The sequence below is a fragment of the Corapipo altera genome, unplaced genomic scaffold (genome assembly GCF_003945725.1).
Source record: "Corapipo altera isolate COAL_440 unplaced genomic scaffold, ASM394572v1 1, whole genome shotgun sequence".
Taxonomy (NCBI): Eukaryota; Metazoa; Chordata; class Aves; order Passeriformes; family Pipridae; genus Corapipo; species Corapipo altera.
In genome coordinates this window covers 9533493-9548229 of record NW_020884873.1, presented here as the reverse complement: position 1 = coordinate 9548229, position 14737 = coordinate 9533493, and the positions used below count along the sequence as shown (strand labels likewise).

The 14737-nt window shown below is 41.8% G+C and overlaps 1 protein-coding gene across 3 annotated transcripts in view; it reads left to right on the top strand.

Moving 5' to 3' along the window:
* CREB3L2 (cAMP responsive element binding protein 3 like 2) overlaps positions 1-14253 on the top strand; it is an 83879-nt gene extending 69626 nt beyond the window's left edge. For all 3 annotated transcript variants that reach the window (XM_027659047.1, XM_027659037.1, XM_027659055.1), the window contains exons 9-12: positions 4472-4571; positions 5477-5603; positions 6296-6521; positions 7428-14253. In XM_027659047.1, the coding sequence (XP_027514848.1) occupies positions 4472-4571; positions 5477-5603; positions 6296-6521; positions 7428-7503 (529 nt within the window). In that variant the 3' untranslated portion in view covers positions 7504-14253. The remainder of the gene's footprint in view (positions 1-4471; positions 4572-5476; positions 5604-6295; positions 6522-7427) is intronic.
* Positions 14254-14737: the final 484 nt, after the last annotated feature.

Here is a 14737-nt window from a genome sequence, read left to right as displayed (position 1 = left end):
GAACATATTTGCATAGATATATACCTAAGACTTCAGGGAAACCCTGCTTGCGTTTCAAAATCTGGCTCCAAACCATGGAAACACTAGAATTTTTTTCTGATAAAAAATGTTCCTTCATTACTCTTAGTAATATGAAAAAATGTAGATGACTCTTCTTTGAAAGCCAGCCTTAGCCTGAAATTCTGGATCTGAAAAGATGTAATGTGAAAGGTCAAAAAAATTGCATCCAGGAGCATCTCCCTTGGCATTCATGCATCTTAAAAGACAAGGCAGGAGGCTGGGGATCAAGACGCAGGAGAGTTTTTAATTCTCATTACTGTGAGTGGGTGACTGCAGCATTTTTGTCAGATTTAGTATTAGAACACTAGCATATGTTACCTCTCCTAGTTTGTATGACTCAGTCCTTTAGAAGAAACCCATCCAAGTTCCTTCCTAGGCAGTTTTCTCAAAACTAAGGAAGCACATTATTACATGCATATCTGTTGTGTCTTGTAGCCACGAGTGAGCCAGAGTCTGATTGTTTTGAGTAGCATCCGAACATGTGGGCACTGCTGTCTTAGAAAGCAAAGGGTGTGAGAAGAAGCTGGCACTGAGAATTGAACTGACTTGTCCCAGTTACCAAGAAGGCTTGGTCCACTCACATTTTGGCATCAGGACCAAAGGCTTAAAGACAGTATTGAAATATCTGGTGCTGTGTATAACATGTTGAGAAGTACCTTTGCTTCTCACTTCTCTTGAATCTGGATTTATATACTGATGATCCCTTTTCTTGGAGAAATGATAGACATAGGATGAGGTTGAGAGTGACACACATGGACAATACATGCAAGTAGCTGCTAGAGTTGCTGCCGTGGAATAACGCAAACCAGCAGGCACCTCTAAAGGCAGTGGCTTTATAAATACGGATGTTCTCCCATTTCTCGTGCTCCTGCCCAAACTGTTGCAGCTCCCAGTCATCTAAAGATCAAGTCACACATCACTCTGACCCACCAAGGGTTTATCAGCACCAAAGCTGCCAGACTTCACTGATTTGCTTGGCTGTCCCTTTATTTGAGGCTGGTAAAGTCATTTTACCAAATCATGTTCAAAGAGTGAAGGATCTAGATTTAAGTTGCAATGAGATATCTTGTACTTAATTTCAGACCACCCTTATAATAGTTGACAAAACATGGCAGCCCTGGAGCAACTCCTTCTTTTCAAAGCAATAGGACATTGGTTTTCATGCTGAAATGTCTTCCATGGAAAATTGCTGGATATTTTCTTTGTAATTCAGATGAAACAAAATGGTGGATTTAAGTGGTCTTTCAGTGAAAGCCTTACTTTGGGATTTGTCCTCTTTCCTACAAAATAGAAATCTCTATGTAGAGTTAGAAGACAGAATAATTTTTCCCTCTCCTTATCAGAATTAGGTTTTGTTACTCACAAAGTAGGAACAATTCTCTGAAAACTTTTGATTAAAATAAAGTGTTTGATGTCCCCTAGAAAATGTCTTTTTTTTTTTCTTTGAATTGATGTTGGATTTTAAACATAAACATTGAATTGAGGAAGCCTCCCAGGTGGTTACGTCCTGGAGTGACAAATTTTCTCTCCTTAATCACAGTGTCACTGGAAGCAGAGGGGAAGCTTTGACTTGCTCTTATTTGGTAGTGAAAGGGTCTCTTCTGAAGATGAATATATGTGATTGTGCACAGGAAAACAAGACATCACAGGCAGAGTGAATTTGCTGGCAGTGTGCGGAAGGAAGAGCAGGAGTCTTCAGTCACTTTACAGCTTTCCTATGAGGTGCTTCCATTGGCAGAGAAAAGTGTGAAAACACGCTCACACCTCCCACGGAGGTGACCCTCTAATTGAATATCCCTGAGAAATGTGTCAGACACAGTGAAAATAATCCCTGTGGGTGCAAACCCCCTTAGCATGCTGCCTTGGGTTTGCATTTTCTCCTGTTAGGACTTAGCCATAGGCAGTGTGTTCCACTAAAAGCATTTGTGGCCTTTCTGCTTCTATTTAGAGGGAGCATCATAGTTTATGATAAGTCCCTATTCTGCAGAGTAGAGACCTGCTCCTTTTCCCTCTCTTGGTCCAGATCATCCCTGCAGCTGTCCAGTAAAAAGGTTTTGCTTGGGAATCTTTTGACCTCAGACTCCAGTCTTCCACCATTCCAGATTCAAATAGAGAATAAAAGCACCAAGGAGTGCTCCATTTTGGCAGTGGCAGGATAACATGGTATCATCTCTGATCAAAGTTGTTTCTTGCTCTTGCCTCAGTTCTTGTTCGTAGTTTGCAAATGCATCTGTATCCTACCAGCTCCAAACACTGAGTCCTTGTCTGTTGAGAAGATGACAGTAGCTCTGCTCAAACAGATAAATGACTTGGGGAAGAAAGGCATTTTATGTGAAGGTAGTTGGTAAATGAGGTGTGGGATGAATCTTCCTCTGTGTATAGGAGACCTCAGAATACCTGCCTAATTATACTTTCCAAAAGGAGACTGCTTTGGAATCAGCTCTCTGGGCCCACTCTGCCCAACAGGTTTTTTAAATTGAACACAAAAAGGCAGAGATGAGCAAAATGAGGAGAATTGCCTCTTCTCTGTTGATTTCCTCACCAGCCATTAGCTGTTTTCTCACTGACGCCTCCACAAAAAGTGGCAGGAATGATCAGCATTTCAAGGCTGCTGCTGCTGCCAGCCCCCAAGCTGAGGAGGAGGAGAGCTCCTTCCTCTTCATTCCTCAGAGCTGGTCTGTGTTGAGCCCAGTGGTTCAAGCCCGAAACAGGGGGAAGGTTTAGTCTTCTGTGATAGGAGTTAAAAGGGCACTGCTGTATAGCATAGCTCATGGCACGTGGTTGGAATGCTGCATGCAGCATGTTCTGTGCCAGAAAATGATGTATACTATGTACTCAAGTCTTTGTGGACCCCATGCCATGCAGCGGATGTGAGGGGGAGCTGGGGAAAGACGCAAAAAGGAGCAGGAAATTGGGATGGTCTCATTTACATGAGGGACACTGTTTATATATCTTAATTTGTCTGTGGTCTCTCTAATAGTGAGTAAAGGATTGAATTAGGTGTATTGCTTTCCTTTTTTAAAGAGTTGCAGGATAAGCCATGCTCTCAAGAGCATGCAAGACATCCTTCCTTAATAAGTTGAGAAGGATCTGCTGGCCCAGATAAATCTGTGCTGTGAGAATGCCTTGTGCTCATTTCAGAATGTATTCCTGAAGTCCTTGAATTCATTAAGCCCTAATTAGCGATGAGCATTGATGATTAAAAAAATCTATGATAACAGGCAGACCAGTGTATATTGAGCTGGGAAGGCACCTCTGGGTCTGTCCTACAATTAGCTTTTAGCCAGTTTGATCTTAAAATAATCCTTCTATTTTCTCTTACACCCTGACCTCGCCTCTTGCTTTAGTGTTTGACGTCACAGCTTCCAAAACTGTTGCCTGGAGTTCTGTTGGGGGATCCTCCACAAGAGATTGTGAGACTTACAGGAGAAGTGACAAGTAAAGTTGGAAACGGACAGCAAATTTAACAACTTGGTACAAAATTGTACTATGTTTGTGTCAAGGACAGGCATTTAATTTGCTCCTTATCTGCTAAAACACTTCAATGAAAACTGCTGTGAAAAGCCTGTATCAATCATATTTTGAGATAATTTCCCATTTAAATGAGTGGTATTCTGACTGTAGTAATTGATGCTACAGCAGAAAAAAAGCCAGCCAGAAAGACAGAAGAATATCCTGCTGGTCTAGGACTGTTGACTCCAGCCACAAGAGAATTGTCATTGTGGTTGGGACCTCTGAAAGACACAGTCAGAGTAGCCACTTGAAGCATCTGCATTTTTTGTCAGCTCCTGGAGGATTTAGCAAATAGCAATAAAGTGTTTTATTTAATAAATGAATTTGAGAAATGAAATCTGTGCCCATGTTCAGTTTTAAGACCTTCTCTTTAAAAATGTTCCAGCACATGGTCCAAACCACTGAATAGGTTTTTTGGAAAAAGGAGGTACCTCAATCACCAACTACAGCAGTTATAAACTCACTTCTGCACCTTTAAAAATAATGGCAAAACTCCTGCTGAATTCATGACATATCAGGTTGTATATGCATCTGGTCATTTGTGTGTAGAGCAGTTTCAGTTGCTAATGTGCTCACTGGAGCCATTTCTTGTAGAAACACTGAAAATACAATTTTTAGTTACAAGAGCTTTCTGAAAGTACTGAAGAAGTAAGTGTTCAGGGACATCAGTTGAGGGAAAAACAAAAGATCTTTTTGAAAGTTCCAGCATTAATACATGTAAAAACTTTGTAAAATTAAAACCATTCCTCGCTAGTAATTTCAAGGAGAGGACTTTAATTATCTCTACCTTGTCATAAATGCTGTATTATTGGCCAGGTGTGGAATTTGAAACAAAAAGCTATTTAACCAACAAGAGGGGCAGTGTGTGTGATTCTTGTCTGTTATCTTTGCTTTCCAGAACACTTCTGCAGCAGCTGCAGAGACTCCAAGCCATGGTTGCTGGCAAAGTGTCTCGTTCATGTAAGGCAGCTAGCACACAGACAGGGACCTGTCTTATGGTGAGTGTCCCTAATGCTGTAAGGGGATGAGAATCTCTTTCCATTGCTCAAAGGCACATCCGTTGCTCTGCAAAGCCTCTCAGTTGCAAATTTGCAGCTTGGGAAACTCCTTTTCATGATTTGACAATTAATTTTGAGGTAGGTGAGACTTGGGAAGGCAGTAAATTCTGGAGGAGACTGGACCTGTGCTTTTGGTTGGGTGCTACAGTGATGAAGGAAGGAGCACTGCTCCTCCAAGTGACCCACTTTATTATTTACTGCAGTATTGTATGTGAGAAATGGTGTCTAGGGTTGTAAAATGAAAACGAAGGTGACTTTTGATGCTCAGTTCTTTTGTTACCAGTAAAAATAAACTTGCTCAACCAAATGAAAATATAACTGAGGCTGTAAATCTACCTCTGTCCTATTTCAGTAATAGTAGTCAAGATAAGAAAATGAGTAGAATGAAACATTTCCCTTTTCCCTACCTACACTCAACCAGCGAGTTCCCTTTATATCTAAAGTGGTATAAATTGATGGAAAGTATTTACAAGGCCTAATCTGTTCTCCTAATCTGCTAGCCTTGCTGTCACTTTGAAGCAAGACTGGGGCAAGCAGAAGTAACCTGTTGGGAAAATCCTGACAGTATCTGTAAAACACACATGGCAGCTTTGTCTGCTTTTCAACTTTCTGAGTAAATAAGGCAGCTGGTCAGAATGGTGGCAGACATTGAAAACAAACTCCAGCTTTGAAATGTGCCCTTTAAAACACTGAATTGCTATTGTATATGTGCCTTTGCTAAGAGACCCTGTATGTAGTGATGAAAAGGGCCTCAAATGGTTTGTTTTGATAAAGTGTTAGTTCTGATGTGTGCACATGGGTCAAAACCTAGTGCACTTACCTCTTCTGCATCCTCCCTTTGCCAGATGGTGGTACTGTGCTTTGCAGTAGTTTTTGGCAGCTTCTCTCAGAGCTATGGGCCATATCCTTCTGCTACGAAGATGGTGTTGCCCAGGCAGCATTCTTCACCAGAGTCCTACACAGATTCCATTGGTAAGTGACAGCTATTCCAGTCTTGCTCCTTGCTTGGTTGTACTTTGGCACTTGTTTTCCACCTCTATTCCTAACCCCTTTCTCAAGCACCTTTTGCTTTTTTGCTTCTTGACTGGCCATTTTTTTATATGTAACAAAGAAGGATATATATATATATATATATATATATGTATATATATATACATATACAAAGAAGGATAGCTTGGTAAACTGATGGCAGCAGACCTCATAAACATGGGCAAAGCCTTTTCCCCACTAGCTTGCTTGGTACTTCTGGAACTAAAGCTAGTGGTTTGTGAAAGGTAGTAGGGTTTCTACTCGGTAGGAAATGTTCATACTGTTAAAATGAACAACTGGTATCAGTTGGTCTTCCCTTGGCCAGTGTCAGCAAAGACTCCAAGGACTGAGTTGGAAAGTGTTAGTATTATATACCTATAATGAACCAGTATATTATCAGTGATTATTTAATTTTATTCTTGTTTCGTGAATAATTTAGAGGTTTTTGATCCCTACCTGGAACCATTCCTGTGGTTTCTTTCTTCAGCTATCAAACTGCCAGTTAAGCACTATGGAAAGAAAAGCCCTTTGCAGCTTTAGCTCTGCTCTGACAGTTTCCATTTCCTGAAATAACCAGGGCTGTTCTCTGACCTGCCTGTTTCTCATGTCTTTTTGCCTTCTCTCTTTGTCTGTAGTGAGGTCAAGGAGTCTGCTAATTTATGAAGAGCCTCACCAGCTGGAGGAGTCGTCAAGCCCGATCTCCTTTGCAGATCGCAATGACAGGCAAACAGACACCTCCAAGTACGCAACGCTGTCCCTGGAAGCTGTGTCAGGGACACAGCAGGATGACATCATGCAGTTCACAATAGCCAACGAGACAAGGCTAGAGAAATCAGTGCTGCTGGGCCTGCAGCAGCACAGGTGAGTGCAGGGTGGGCTGCTTGTCATACCGGTGTTCTGTCATTGTGCCTGAAGGCCAGAAGTAAGACTAGTGGCTCAGCTGTGCTGGGCACTGTAAAACATGAACTAAGAGTTTGGTTTTTATCTGGAGATCCTATAGGCAAAGTCATCATTACTCTGGAGAAGTGTTTGCCACATTGTTGTTGTAATACAGCTACTGAACTCTCTACTTCTGCCAGAAACTTAAACCCCGTAAGCCTGTTAGTTCTGCCTGCCCACTTCTTTGAGCACTTACTTGTGTGTCTCCTAAAGGAATAAGCTTTTACCAGTTGTGTGGTAGTGTGAAGTTGTGACTCACTGGGCTTTCTATGAGGTTAGGGTGTGAAGAGCTGGAGCTTCTCACAACAGTGATCCTACTAAAGCATTACTGTGGGAAGTTTCCGGGACCCAGTCTTAAGAAACTGACATGTAAATTTATCAGACTGCTTAAGTTCCTACACTGAGTTCCTTTTTTTTTAACTTAAATCTAAGGTTTTGAGGCCTCTGAAAAGAGAGAGGTTCACTGATTTAAAGATGTATATGCAGTTTTCTTTCCACCGCACCTTTTCTTGTCTTGCCACTGTCCTGTTGGCCTGGGTCTCAGTCTCTGCTAACAAGCAGTAACAAGCCCACCAAACAGTGGAGAGAGGAATTTTGTTTGGCAGCATGCTATTATGAGGGCTAGGATCAGCCATATCACCCCAAGTATGTCTTCTGAGCCTAGAGCCAAAGAGATGACTAATTCAATGTGTTACCAGACTCCAGCTGACAAGTACCTGGTGAATACTGAGTGTCTTTTTAGCATTAGCTAATTCAAGCAGGATATGCACTTTTAAAAATGACTGTTAATGTTAACCTTTGTTGTTTTGGTATTTTTCTTCCCTACAGAGTCAACTCCGAACTAGAAAGAAATGAAACACTGAAGATAATTGAAATAGATAGAAGAGTCAATGCCACCTCTTAAAAATAAAAAAGGCCTTTTTTTCTTGACTTCCCTCTTTCCCACATCTTTTCAACCAAAGTTCCCCTGACTTGTCATCCTCAGTGAACCAAAGTACAAAAGAGAGGGAGTTCAACTTCTGCATTGACTGGTGAGGCTGTGACTACAGATGGGATCTCTTGTCTTTGTAACTCCCTTCCTCACTTCACACACAGTCCCTGTCTTTGCTTTTATTCCTTTCCTGTCTAACACTGCAAGGGCAGGATTGAATTATGATGGCAGATGATGCCAGCAGTGTGCCAGTGACTGGTGGGTGTGTGTGCCACATGCACACAGCCTGGTCTGAGCACAAAGGCATTCTGTAGAAGAGTGAAATATGCAAAACCAACAGGAGCACGTGGGTGATAGTTTTCTTGGGAGAAGGTAGCTGAAGGAGAGAGAGGAGGTGCAGCATGATGGTGCTCCAAATCTAATCACAGCTCTGTGCCTGCTGGTCTACAGCACTTGAGCCTTTTGTGGGGATTGAGAAGTATGTGTTTAGCCTACTTCTGAAGGGACAAGAAAGGGCCCTGAGACTGCTGAGCTCAGAATACAGGCAGGAGAGGGATGGGCAATGATGGTGCTGAATTGTCCTCCCCTAGCTCTTTCTCTTCTCCTTTATCATTTAGTGGGGTTGGTTTCTTTGTGTGCTGAAAGCAGTTCTGGTAGGCTTCCCTGCTTCCACCCCTGAGAAATTAGGCAAAGATCAGTCACTGTCTTGTCACACTTTGTGTGGGAGAACTACACTAGTTTAACTAAATCTGTTTAGAAAGCAGATTTTGTTAAATTTATGCAATGTTTTAGATGGATGCCCTTTAGTTTGCTTAAGGCTAATCTATTTAGGTTGTATCAGTTCCTTCCCAACAAACTGAATCAATGTAAGGCTTAAACCATAAGTGCCTCCTGAGAGGACGATATGGATTTAATTTATTGGCCTCTAGATGCATTGACGGAATTTCTTATGTAGACCCAGTCTCAGATCGTCTTGTGTTTTCCTTTCCTTGCCATCTTCCTGTTACTGTTGTAAATAGTATTTATTAGCTTTGCAAAATCTTGCTCAGGCAGTTGCAATGAAGAGAATTGAGCTTCCCTTAACCCTGCAGGTGATCTGAGCAAACTCTAAAATCTAACACACAAATATTACTGAATACCCATTCCCTCCCCTTAAACTTGAATTGTTCTAAAATAAAGCCATGTATCTTATTTTCCTCTGTGGAAAGATACATTATGACATCCTCTTACCTCCTTTTCCAGAGATGTGATCTCAGACCAACTGCTTTGTTGAAAAGACAGGAGTATAGGTAGCCCCAGCTAGGCACAGTCCTGAAGGTGGTAGATACTGTATTAGCTGTATGGCAAGGCAACCTCTGAGCTGAGGAGTTGATTATGTAAGCAGGAGACCTGTGAATAGAGGGATGAGATGAGCACATAGGGAAGTGAAGTGACTGGCCCAAGTTCAGTGGAAAAGGCAAGTATTCAGGTCTGATCCTGGTCCAGTAGTCTTCTCCCTGCTTTGTTTCTTCCTTGTCCTGTGTCACTGTTGTCTTTTAAGTGTCCTCTCAATACCCTGGTCATGCCTTTGCTGGAGCTGTGCTTCTTGCAATTTGTCCTTGCAGTGGCATAATTGAACTTACCCCAGGATTTGAGCAGGGTTTTATCTGGTTCCTACAGAAGGGCACTCAGGCTCCATTGAGATGGATTTAATATGAAAATCCTAATTCAGCAGGCTAGCATAGCTACTTTACAGTTTACCAGAAGAAGTCAATTAAAAAAAAAGAATTTGAAGCTCTTTTGTCTTTTATTTTTTTCCTAATGATAAATAAGGGAAAAACTAACCTAGCCTTACAAGTAATTTTTTACTATGTACAGTAGATATTTCCTGCAAGTATTCTATTTTGTAAAATACTGGATTTGTATTTTAATACTGCAGCTATCACACCAGCTCCTTTCGTGTTCTTCGTTCTCCTTAGACTTTCTTCCCTATTTGCCATCCTCGGGCCTGACTCAAAACTCAGAGAAATGAATGGAAAGTATTTGGTGAATTACAGGGGACTGTGGATCAGTTCCCATTGTGTCATTTTAAGAAGGTGTTTCACATTAGTGACAGTGAAACATGTGCCTGACTCCATGAGCTAGTAATGAGTTTTGGTGTACAGATGTGCTTTCTATGTAATGCCCTATTCTTCTATGCAAGTGCCTTTTTATTATTTTACCTGAGGTGGCAGTGAGAGGGGAAGTGCTGTTGTAGTCTATGTTGCAGCTGTTCCCTTCTTGGCATGGGTCGATCACTGCCCTAAAGTCTGTCTCCCTTCACAGTGATCCTCCTGGGTCCTCTGAATCATTCCAGTATCTGTCAACAACTTTTGTATGAGTCTGTTTTTTCTTTTTGAATGGTTTAAGGCCTCACATAAACAGTGACCACCAGTGGGTGCCACGAGGGATGGCTGCATTGCTCAGCCACTTGAGGTCAGCAAAGTGACAGGAGAAAGCTGGGATTGACCCTTCCATTACCTTATGGCTGGTCAGCATAAGTGCACAAGGTCATAGTTTAGGAAATTCCTTAGATGGTCTTTTTTTTTCCAGAGCACCAATGGTTTGCCACCTCTGAGGGCAACTGAGTGGTTAAATGTTCTGCAGAAGAGGTTCCAAGCTGAGAAGTGCAACACCACTTATCAGTCTTGCAGTTTGTACTGTGTGTATAAGCAGGAGGCCTCTCTGCCTGAACTCATGCCCATGACCAGTTAAATGGATCACCAACCAGTGTAGATACAGCTGACTTCAATGTCTTAAATCCAAAATGGAATTATTTCTCAGTACTCACAAGACAGATAATTTTGCACAACGAAAACAGCCCCTCCTCTCCAAAATGTACTGCACTTGCCACTGTTAAAACTTTGCCCTATTTTTTGCTTAATTTGGGAATGTCGGTTCAAATCTGGTTGGGAGACAGTCATGTTTTCATCCAGAGCATTTTAAATGGCCACAGTCTAGGTCAGGCCTCAGTACTAGTTCATCCAAGCCAGTACGGCTATTCCTATTTTCTTGCAACTGTTTGATAATCTATTTCTATAATCTTAATTTGTGTAATCCTTCAAGTTATTTTTAGGTACTCTTTTGGGGAATCTCTTGACCTAGCACACACATTGCTTGGGGATTTATTGTATTACATGTTACTTTTTATAATAAGGAAAACCTTTACTTTACTTGGGTATGTTTGTGAGCATTTTTCTTCAGGGGCCTTAATAGAACAGGTTTCTCTGCTAGATACTGGGGGCCGAGGAATCCCCTGTCATCACTTCCTCACAGGCTGTTGAGCAGCAAGGACTTCACTGTCTCCAGAGGTAGTTTGTGCCCATGTTATGTACCTAGCAGGGGGATGGGGGAGGCAGGACAGTGCCATTGCACTGCCAGCCTCAGCAGCCCAGGGGTGACCCCAGTGTGAATGTTGATGCACTGCACACCATGTGCAGAGGAAGCTTATGTGCTCTGTGTTAAGGGCATAAGGAAGGAGTACTTAGGTGTATTCAGGGAGGATGCCAGTGTAAGTGCTTTTAATTAGCTCAGCTCTATTACTTGAGGTCTTAGCCTTCTGCCAGTGTGCTTTTTCCCGTGATCAGTGACTTGGTGCTGTAGAATAATGTGTGTGTATGGATGTGGTAAGCAAAGGCCTTACATGCTACTTAATTTCCATTTCCAGTAGAGGACTTAAGTGATACTTGGAGTCCTCAGCTGTAACATTATGGTGTTTGTCAGCACAGTTTTATACACACTAGTAAACTTACCTTTTGGCCTGTAGCTTTAAAGCATGCCTAGATCTGTCAGGTCTTTGCTTCTAGGGAGATAAGCTATGAATGAAAGTAGGGCATTATTTTATATATATATATATATATTTAAAAACTATCAAGCACAGGGCATGTGCTGTTTCTAACCTTGTTACTAGTGTGTAGATAATGTTGGTGTTTCTCCCCTGGGCTATTTATAGTTCTTTGCTGCATTTCTTTCATTTCATCTGTACCATTCAATATTTTTCAGCAGCACAGACTAATGGATTAGACTGAGGTTCTTAGGCCAGATCCCACCTGATACAACGCAGCACACTTCTCACATACTGCTCTTGGGGGTGCAGGTCTGATTTATACTGACAGGGGACCTCTTCCATATCTCTCTGTGTAACAGTGTATCTCGATGTATTCTTGATTTTTCTAACGTGGACTAAAAATTAATCTAAACCCTTTTTTTTTCCTACTGAAGAAACCAACCCACCTCTCTGCTCCCATCCCCTCAAACTATGAGTGGTAAATTCTGTCTAGACACATTTAAAATGTAGGTCAAGTAAAAGAAGGATACTAATTGCTACGTTGGGAGGGATTTCCACTGAGTATTTGGGCTCTAGATTCTAACTAGTGCCAAGAGGCCATTGTACAAAACCCACGCAGTTGAGAACAGAGGAATACGGCGTATTTTTATACTCTTGGTGACTAAAATATTTCTTTCTCGAGTCACTAATTAAAAAGGGAACATTTTGTGTTCTGAAGGTGAAATGATAGGTCAGAACTTCATAGCTACAAAAGTTATACTAGCCTATATAAGTAGTATAGTGCTGTGATGCATTGCTGGTTTGCACTATATAGTGTTAAGGATTAATAACTTTGGGGGTTGCAAAGATGAATGGATTTACATGTTAAGTAAGGTCTTTACAAATAAAATGTAAGGATTCAATCAATACTGTAGCTTTCTCGTGGCCAATAAAATGACATTGGGCATTCAGAGATATGTTGAGGGTGTGATCCCAGTTAGTAGTACCACATTGCTTGGGTGATCAGCATCCACTGGAGATGCTCTCCAGTGTTGAGAGGGAAATTGCAATTCGTTTTTGTCCTTTTCATGTCAGGCCTTTTTCTGCTTTTCCAAGGTGTATATATATATAAGAGTTTAATTGCTGTGTAGAAGAGAGTGCATCTTGCAGAAACCTCTAATATGTGATGCTGAAATGGAGTCTGGATATTCTTTATTAGTAGTAGTCTCTTGTCTACCCTAAAACCAATCTCCATACTCTTTCTCCAAGAGCTTCAACTGAACAGCTGAGAACTGAGCATGGGAAAGCTAGATTTGTAGACCTGTCTTACAGAAGGTGTGAAATAAAGGGCAGGTGAAGGGACCTGACATCACAGGGAAACCTAGTTCTTGATTCCATAAATCAGCAATGATAGCCTCTGTCACTAGTTCCCTGCTAGGTTTAGCTTTACTCCTGTTCCCCTTGCTCTTTAATATTACACAGTCCTGTTTATGCATATCTGACCTTTATGTTATATGCCACTTTCCCCTCCAAACAGCAAGTAAAAATCTTTTTGAACTTTAGCAGTCCATAATGAAGGGAGTGGAAGAGGGAGAGGGGGAAGCAGAGGCAGGTAATCATTTTCTTTTAACAGAACTCAGCTCATATCTGACTTTGCCATACCAGATTTTAATTCAGCGGTGCTGATGTAACAGCGTCTTGCTTTCTTCATTTGTACAGTCAGCAAGAATGAGTGTGAGCATGTGTGTATCTGTGCAGATGTGAATAATTAAAAGAAATCAACAACACAGGGTTGTTTCCTTAATGTAATAAGTGTCACTAAATAAAGGCATCTACCTGAACACACAGGGCGCATTCGGCTTGGTGCAACAGGAAATCCAGGCCTCCCTCTCTGAAACCTGTTGAACATTCCACATCACTGAGCACTCATAAAGCTGTTGTGTGAATTGCTGTCTGAAGACTGTGCTGTGATTAATTGTCGACTGAATGTTGTTGCACTGTGTCATTTTGTGTGTATGCCTAGACTGTCTGGCCTTTCTGTAGGACAGCTCTGGCTTGGTTCAAAAAAAAGATTATTTTAGGCTTTATTGTATATTCTGGTATCATTTTTGTTCTGCAGAATTACGGCTTTGAATCTTTTTTTTTTTTTTCTTTTAAGTGATGTAAGTTAGCCTTAAAAGGTGGCCCCTGGAAGCCGATTGCTCAAGGAACACAGTTTCTTGAGCTGGTCTTGTGGGAGAGGGTCCCTCCTTCTGTGGGAGTGCTACTGCCCTGACAGCCCCATGGGCACATTGAGGGGAAGCAGTTTGCTCTCAGAGGGCCATGCTGTGACACAAATACATCAGAGTTTTTCTAAGATTTGCTAGGCCTTCCAAGGGTACGTTACCTGGTGTTACTCTCATGAAGAGAAATACATATCCAGGGCCAAATCCATTGCCTTGGGCCATGCAAAACAGCACCTTGTGATTGAGTCACTCTGCTGTGACACACCTAAGGCACTTAAGTTGATCTTTTCCCTTTCCCCTTGTTCACGGGAATGCAGTATGAGTTTGTGCAAACATTTTAAACTATCTAAGATGACATGGACAGTGATACTAGTGCAAAAGCATGTCCTCCAGAACTCCTTGGTAAACTTCATTGGGGCTTCTTCTGACTGCAGATGTCTCTATTCTCTTGGCATGTCTATTTAACTCTGTGTCTGTGTGTACAGTGGCCTCTATTTTTGTACAAGTGCTGTCATCTGGATGTGATCCCACCTGATTGTTAACACTGCAAACATGTCCATTGGGTGGAAAGAAATTGCTGGTTTTCCTTTTTAAATCATCTGCCTGATTCTACGAGAGAACAGACTACCTGCTTTTGTAGCTTAAATATGTATGTAGCGAAGTATGTTATGCTTTTCATTTCTTGCAAATAAATATTTTCTGTAGAAAAAGCAAGTACAACTTGTTTGATTTCCTCCTGATTGTTGGAAAAGATCTGGGCCCTTGGCTTTCCCAGTGTGGCGCTGTGTGCAACGTGTCTGTCTTCAACATGGCAGAACCCCAGTACTTTAGCAGGGTGCTAGAAAGAGAAGGTTAAAAGCAATGATGTGGGTTTTTTACTGAAGCTGGCTGCCCCTTCGCTTTTTGAGATTAGCAGAGAATTATGTCTGTCAATATTGGGTGGAAATTAGGTGAAGGCTGATGGCGTTTGATAATGATAATGGCACTTCAGTGCAACTATGCAATACAGCCCCATTAATATTAAATTCTGTCTCCTTAAAAGTGGGATCCAGGAAGGCTGATGCTCAAGGGGGCACTTGCTTCAGCCCAGTGATACCAGTCTGCTAGGGCATGCTGGAGCTCGAGTTGTATGGGCCAAATAGCCCTCTGGAAGGTAAGGCCTTTCCCTGCACTGGCTTTAGACTGGATTTGCTTAAAC